Source organism: Fukomys damarensis, unplaced genomic scaffold, assembly GCF_012274545.1.
Source record: "Fukomys damarensis isolate Sample0158 unplaced genomic scaffold, DMR_v1.0_HiC HiC_scaffold_37, whole genome shotgun sequence".
NCBI lineage: Eukaryota > Metazoa > Chordata > Mammalia > Rodentia > Bathyergidae > Fukomys > Fukomys damarensis.
The window spans coordinates 791,392-799,486 of NW_022900949.1; the positions used below are offsets into that span (position 1 = coordinate 791,392).

The 8,095-nt window shown below is 62.4% G+C and overlaps 1 protein-coding gene across 1 annotated transcript in view; it reads right to left on the bottom strand.

Moving 5' to 3' along the window:
• The window catches only part of Myo9b (myosin IXB), a 58,412-nt gene that overhangs the window by 45,782 nt on the left and 4,535 nt on the right, over positions 1–8,095 (bottom strand). Inside the window, exons 4-5 of the mRNA XM_019210666.1 lie at positions 5,029–5,073; positions 4,789–4,794 (exon numbers count right to left, since the gene is read on the bottom strand). Of these exons, the coding sequence (XP_019066211.1) occupies positions 4,789–4,794; positions 5,029–5,073 (51 nt within the window). The remainder of the gene's footprint in view (positions 1–4,788; positions 4,795–5,028; positions 5,074–8,095) is intronic.

Sequence of the window (8,095 nt, forward strand, 5' to 3'; positions counted from 1 at the left end):
GCCTATCATATAGTTAATCCCAGCCCATGACCGCTCACAGGAGCCCTATCCGCCTTTTTACTAACATCCGGACTTATTATATGACTACATTTCAATTCTAAAACACTACTAATCATCAGCCTTCTAACTAATTTCCTAACAATATATCTGCTGCCGCGAGCGGGACCTCCGCATGCCGCCCGGGCCTGGGCGCGGGCCGGCTCCTGCAGCTACAAGAGAGGATGAGTCAGGCAGGACCACCACCCACGAGGACAGACTCACCCACCGGGACCGACGCCCGGCCGAGCCAGGCCCCAGGCCCGCACCGAGTCCATCCCCAGCCCTCTGGACCTTCTACTCTGAGAAAGAGTCTGGCTAAGTGGCCCAGGCTGAAGCCTGTGATCCTCCCGCCAGAGCCTCCCAGAGAGCTGGGACTGGAGATGTGCATCCCCACACCCAGATGACTCCTTAAAGGCTTTCATTTTGATGCAGACTCAGTTGCCCAAACTGGCCTCAAACTTGCAACCCTCCTGCCTCAGCCTTCTGAGTGACTGCAACCAGTCCTGCTCACCGCTCAGACCTTCCGTCCTCAGTGGTGCCTGTGACCCGAACCCTGTGGCTCTCACAGTCAAGTGACATTGCTGGCCATGCCCAGGCCAAGCCCTCCACCTGAGCCGGCCCACACCAGGCCCCCATCCTGCCAAGTCCCTCCTGGCCTCTCCTCGCTGCCTCAGCTGCAGCCCGGGGAGCAAACACCAGAGCCCCGACAGCTCCCCACTGCCGCTGCCGGAGGACAGGCTGGGCGGCCTGCATCATCCTCAGAGCCCTCAGCCTGGGCCAGGTCCTGGGCCAGGCGCACGAAGCTCAGGCTCCAGGGAACGGCCTGGAAGGGACCCTCTGGACCGCTCCACCTGTGTGCTGCTCCGCAAGTGCACACCACCAGCCCTGGAAGAGCCTGGTGGCAGAAGCTGGCAGGTCCCTGAACACGTGCACACGCCGAAGTGCAACCCCACGTGACACGCAGCACGGGTACTCGTCCTGTGGGACTGGAACGGTAACATCGACGAGGGGTTCCGAAGGGCGAAGTGAAGTTCACTCTCGAGGCGGGCAAGGGAAGGCGGAGGGCGTCACAGGCCCTTTCTGGTTTCAACAGACGAAGCCCACCTGGGGCAGCCTCGCATGACAGCAGGGCGGAACATGCAGTCACGGCAGGGATGGGAAGGCTCTGGAAGCCCAGGGTGTTTACCACACAGCCCCGTTGGGGAGGGCTCCTGACCTGTGGCCCGGCAGAAGTGTGACTCAGTGTCATGAGCCCATGGGCCGGGGCCACCAGGGGCCGTCGGGGGAGGGGGCAGGAGAAGCCAGAGTGGGAGCAGCCATCGGGCGGGCGGGAGGCCACTTCCCCCGAAGGGCCGGTGCTTCCGCGTGACCTGAGCGCACCTGCCGCCTCCGCTTACGGAGGAGTGGGGCTGAGAGCCCGCGGCTGCCAGTCAGCCCCTGCAGACGCCCCGGCAGGAGGGGAGGGCACTCAGAGACGCTGTGCACCGGACACCAGCATGGATGCCGCGCCCCTCCGCTGCTACCTCACCTCCTCGTTTTCCACTGTCTTTTTTTTTTGTTACCAGGGATCGCATTCGGGTCCTTGTGCTTGCGAAGCAGGTGCCAAACCACGAAGCCCAGCCCTCCACTGTCTTCTACAGAACTGCTTATTTCTGTTTTGAGACAGAGCCTTACTAAGTTGCTACACTGCTCAGGCCGGGCTCACGCAGGCCACCTCCTGCCTCGGCCTCCCGAGTGCCAGAACCACAAGTGTGGCTGCATGCCCGCCTTTCCTCTCGACTGGCTCCACAGTCACCCAGGCCACACACCCAGGCCTTTCTGAGCACACAAGACAAACACGGTCCGGCCCAGAGCAGCCCGTCACCCTGTAGGGACCATCGGGCCGGGAGGACGCCTCGAGAGGGCTCAAGAGCTGAGCATGGTGCCACCGCAATGCGAGCAGCCAGGAGCCCCAGGGAAACCCCAAGGGAGCCACCCAGGCTCCACACCCCAAAGCCAAGAAGAGGGCAGCAGACCCCGGCACACAAATGCTCACAGCACAACCCCAACACCCCAAAGGCGGAACAAAGCAAGGGTCCTCCATGACGCATGACAGACAGGACATGGGATATTATTCAACCACAAAAAGGAAAGGCTGCCACATGCCACAGCACAGGCGAATTGAAAACAGGACCTCAGTGACAGCGACAGGCACGCGGTGTGACGCCTGTGCGGTGGAAAGTCCAGACCGGTGAATCCACAAGCTGGGCCACACGTGCATGCCCTGCTCCTGCTCCTGGGTTTGCTCTTCAAACCTGCAACATGGGTGGCAGCAGGGTGGGCAGGCGAGGGGAAGCGAGGACGTGATGGTCTACGGCTCCAGGGAGGAGGCGGCCCAGGCTCTGCTGCCCCGCACCCCTCGGCCCCCACAGTCTGCCCTCCGCGGTGAAGACTCAGCTCGCCGTGCCTGCAGACACCATGCTGGACAGGGGACAGGCCTGCACCTTGGAACAGAGTGCAAGCCCCTCTCCAGAGCACCCCAAGTCTCGATGGCCCGGGACCCGGAAGTCAGCCGTGCGTGGCCGAGCTGTGGCACAGGCGGATGTGAGGTCTGTGCCCCGGGAGCACCCCAGGGCGGGAATGACAGTAAACGGGACTGCGACTAGGAACGTACACTGAAGGTCCTGTGGGGCCAAGGCAGAAGCCCTGACAAAGCGTCCTTCCCCGACCCGCACCGATCATGTCACCACCTGTGCCAGAGCTCCCTCACCCATCCCATCCTCAGCCGCCTTGGACACACGCAGCGCCAACAGGAAGTAAAGCACATTCCCATCCCTGGGTGACCCAGCCAAGGATTCCCAGGACCATCTCCTCCTCACCAGCGGAAATCAACTGGTCACCTGGAAAGACCAAGAAGACAGCCCCGAGGTGAAGCACACACAGTGCTGGTGGACAGGTAAAGGACCAAGACAAGGGCAGGATCATCCACCCAGTGGAGTACTACACAGTCATGAGGAGGAAAGCAGCCCCAAACCACATGACTGAACCTCAGAGCCGCAAACAACAAAAGCACCAACAGCCACACTGGCATGGAGTGTGGTGCACTCACAGGACACGCGTCCAGGCAGGGAAGCGTGGGGAGGGAAGGGGTGACAGCTTGCAGGCACTGGGCTGTCCCTGAAGGGCAGGAATGTTCTGGAATCAGAGGCCTGCCCATGCAGGATCCACTCACTGTCTCCAATGGTCAGTTTATGTCATGCACGTGGCTGCAGCCTGGGCACCCTTCCATACCTTGGTCCAGGGTGGGCGCTGGGGTGGCAGGAGGGCACTGGGCCGGGTCCCAGTCTCACCCTCCCGGGCATAGTCCTTGATGGCAATCGTCATTGGCAGGGTCCTGCTGGCTCTGTCCGCTTTGACCCCGAGGTAAGGGATCCCTCACAAGGGCGACGGCCTGGGATGTGGCTCTCAGGGATGCCAGGGGTGACGGAGCAGCACAGACTCCTGCCAAAGCCTGTGTCAGGGCACCCCAAGGCAGGGACACAGTGGGACCTGCAGCTCCCAGCAGGAACAGTCTGAGCCACCTAACTGCATCTGTAGTCAGGTGTGGTGGCACACGCCATAAACCCAGCATTCTCAGGCTGAGGCAGGAGGATCCCTGCAAGTCTGAGGCCAGTCTAGGCTACATAGCAAGACACCGTCTCAAACAACGAACTAAAACCTGGGTCCCTAAGGGTGCAATCACAGACAGCCCTGCAGGGAGCCTGACCAGCACCCCGGGGGCTCATGGCCAACCCTGGCCTCAGCGCGTGACCTTGCTTGAGACAGGGTCTGCAGGCGCCAGAGTGGGAAGAGTCAGGAGGGCTCCCAGCCGGGCTGAGGGAGGGGAGCAAAGCCGCTGGGGCCTGGCGGGGGGGAATCAGTCGCCAGTGATCGGCACTGCCCCACCTGTGCCCCTCTCTGACAGCAGCCTGGCCCACTCCAGGCACCCAGAGGCAGAAACCAACCCTGTGTATAGCTGTCACCGCAGGCCTTGGACCTATCCCCAAGGCCACATGCTCCATGTGGCCTGAGCCCGGGTCCCCTCCAGGATCCCCTCCAGGATCCCCTCCATCTGTTGCCTTGAGAACAGCTCCACCTGGGGAGCTGACGGCCCCAGGGCTTGCCCTGCCGACACCTGTGGTGACAGCCACCGTTCAAACCCTGGAAATCAGTCCTGGCCCCATGGACTGGCAACCACCGTACGGGGCCGGAGGGCCCAGGCTCCCTGCCCTCTGCGCCCCTGCTTCTCCCCAGGGCGGCTGCCCTACGGGACGCACTCGGTGGCACCTGTGGGGGAACATGACCGGCTCCTGGAGGTGGTGGCTGGGCCAGTGGCAACATCCCACAGGACAGGGCACAGAAGGAACACCTGCCACCCCACGTCACCAAGGCTTTCCCAAGACACAGAGGGGACCGCAGCGGGCACGTGTCAGCGTGGCTCCACCCTCCGTCGACTACTGGCGCAGGGAGACCCCAGCAGAGCCCTGGGCCTGGGCACAAGCCGAGGGGTGACCGGCGAGGACCGGCAGGTGGCCAACCCCATGGGCCTGACCATGGCAGCACAGGATGGTCCTGGCTCCAGCGTCCAGGCTGGCTCTGAGTGGGCTCCCAGGTGACCCTCACTGCATGGAGGCCGTGGGCACTTCCAGAAGCTTCGTCCTTCCCAACACCGAAGAGCCAACGGTATGGAGCCCACTGGACCCCACAAATGGAGCTGCTCCGGGGCGTGCCTGGCCAGTGACCACAGCAATGCCATGGACAGGGACTCCCGTGGCACCCCCTGGGCCCAGACACCCCCCAAATTCCCAAGGCACTGCTCGTCCAGCAGGTCCCACCTCTCCTGAGTCACCCTAAACCACCGTGTAGGATCCAGAAAACCCCAGCAGGGACCTTCCAAAGCTGGCGAGAGCCCAGGCAGGAGCGTGCTCAGGGCGTGAGACCTTCTCTCCCGGACCCCTTCCTGTGGGGAAGCAGCCTGCGCTTCAGCAGTGCAAGGGCCCACTGTGCCCCAGAGATCTGCGGTGAGGCCCCAAGCCCTGGTGGGTTAGGAGGCGGCTATCTTTGATGGCTTGGCTAGGGCACCCCTCACATGTGTGCCACGTGTGCTGCTGAGGAAACCAGACACAGAGGCAGGATCAATGCCACCTGATTCACGGGGACCCCAAGATGGGGGATGGTAGTCCCCTGGACCGACCGTGCTGTGCACTGTCACGGCAGAGCCGCCCCGTGGTCCCTCAGTACATACCACCCGTGAGGGCGGGGCTACGTGCACATGAGTCACGCGGGGACAGCTTATTCATGGCCCCAACAGAGCCCCGGCGAACCCCTGAATCACTGCCGCATTCCTCATCGGGCTGGCCTCGGAAATGAGCACAACCCAAACTCAGGAGCTGCCCCGGAGACACACCCGGGCCCAGACAGGAGCACCACCAGGCCGGCAGTGGCGGCAGCAATGACCCAACGAGACGAGACAGGGGCCTTTGTTCTGCCACCAGGACAGCAGCGAGGGCAGAAGAGAAGGCCTGTCTCGCTCTCTGTGCGGAGGTCACCCTGCGCTGCTGACCTCAGGCCGAGCAGGGGCTGCCTGGCACAGTCGGGCTGCTGTCCAGGGACGGGGCCGCACCCAGAAGGGCCCATCAGTCCCAGGCCCCAGAGTGCCCATCTCTAGCCAGCGGAGAGGAAACAATGTCATGGTCGGGGGGCCCGGGGATGGAGGAGGGACAGCGTCTCAGGGTACACGAGGAGGTGATGTGGCTGACCAAAGCCTTGATCCAGGCCAGCCTTCAAAGTAGCTTTTGAGAGACCAGAATCTAGTATCTAATCTCAGAGGAAAAGTGACAGTTTGTTCCCAGATGGGGACAGGACCTTCAGAAATCCAGCTCAGGGTGACAGAAAGAAGAGGAGGACAATGCCCCCGCTGTCCCTGCCCCCCGCCTGGCCTAACAGTCCCCGCTTTATCACACCCACGCGCTGCAGATTCAGAAGCCAGCACAAGGCAGAGCCCAGGGCCACCCATCCCGCCCTCGGAAGGCCACCAGACCCACCGAAGCCAGGGCCAGAAAGGAGTAGAGCCAGGGCCGCTCCAGCCTCCTACACAGATGGAGGCGCAGCTGAGAAATTCTGCATCCATTTAAGATGGCCCATGACCCTTCACGGTTCTTGAAGGCCAGAGGACCAATCTCTGAAGATGTCACCTGCCCGGGCCTGTTTCAGGGCCTGTGCTGATGGCTGGCAGCGTGTGTGAAAGCACCTATCCCACAGGCACCTAGCGAGGTCACTGCGACCAAGGGGACCCTGGCTCCCTGAGGCAGCACTCCAGCTCGTTGCAGGCCACCCTGCTGAAAGCCCCTCGCCCCACAGCATGCCCGGTGACATCTGGTGCCACCTCTGACACCCAGTCCGAATGCCATCTGCTCCACAGAGGACACCAGACATCCCTCCTCCGGGGGCCGAGGGCCAGCCACATGTCCAGTACCGCCGGCCCTCACTTTGTTGGACTCCGGCCTACTCAGCACACAGAGCTTGGAAGACGGGGAAAGGGAAGTGGCCAGTTAGCAGGTCCCCGGCCAGGAAGAGAAATAGATCCTGTGGTCAAAAAGAAAGGGAGATTCCCGAGACCACACCGGCACCCCATCCCCACGCTGGCTACGAGGGCTGTCCTGCCCAGGGACTCCCAGCCACAGGTGTGGGGACAGGTACACCTCCAGGCAGGTCCACACCACAGCGCCCGTCACCAAGACGAGGGCTGGGGCGAGCTCGGGGGTAGGCGTTTGCCTGGCATGTGTGAGATCTGCATCCCATCCCATCACCGCAGGAGAGAAAGAAGCCTGTAGGGTCACTGCAGGGGGAATTTAAGAGATGGGCGCTGCACAACGCGGGAGGCAGGGTGTGTCCTGCAGACGGCAAAGTTAATGAGAGGGGCTGGGCTGAAAAATGCTGACAGCACCAATCCCTTCCTCTCTCAGGTGAAGGACCAGGCAGAGAGGCTGGCCCAAGACAGTGCCCAGTACCCCTGGAGTCTCCTCCAGAGACCCCACTGGGCCACAAAGCTGCAGGAAGCAGGCTCCGAATGGCCCCAGGGTGGGATGGTTCTGTGCTAGCCCCCTGGCCACCAGGGTGTCTGGGCCAGAGCAGGCTCACACATGATTTCTGCAACAGGAGAGACTGGGCTGTAATTGTGTGTCCCGGAGCAATCAAGGCTCCGAGATTCCTGCCTCCAAGGGCAGAACATTCTGGAAAGGAGCTAGGGTGCTTAACTAAGGCCTTCTTAGATGTTCAAATCCTGCAGATCCATCTTCTGGACAAGCTGGACTCCCCCCCTTTCTGGCAGATCACAGATAAGGATTCCCAAGGTGTTGAAAGAGGGTCATTAATACCAATCAGACCGCCCATCCACAGACCCTTGCCAGAGCAGACAAAGGCAGGGCCTGTGACACTGTCCAGCAGCCCAGGTTAGGGTGCCTCCTGCTCTGACACCTGAAGATTCTGAGGTCTCAACACTGGAAAAGGCCGTGGGGAAGGCAGGAGCTGGGACCCTCACCAGCCAGAGGAGCAGAGGAAGGGTGGAGGAGCAGCCTCTTAAAGACCCTTTGCCTCCAGGGAGCCCCGGAAAGGAGGGGGTGCACGCGGTGAACCCGCCTCTGCAGAGGCTGAGCTCACAGCCACCGCCGCCGCCGGGGACACGTTTCCTGTGTGTCGTTTTACCTATTTAAGTCCAAGGACGGAGGCCGCGGAGGTGGCACGCATAGCGCCCCCTCCCCTCGGAAACACAGTTCGGGGGGCCCCTCTGGCCCTTCCTCGCTCCCCGGGACCCCGGAACCACCTCACGGTGTCTTGAACGCCAGCGAATTTCCAAGACAGGGTGGCAAACGCAGAGAGCCAGGGAGGGCCTCGGGCCAGCCACAGCCACCACCACCGGTGTGCAGTCGGGAAGGCGAGTTATGAGGGACGGGGAGACGGCTGGGCTGCACCTCAACACCCCACACCGCGCCGCTGCAGCCTTTCCTCCTTTGCCCTCCTCCCGGCCCCCGCTTTTCCC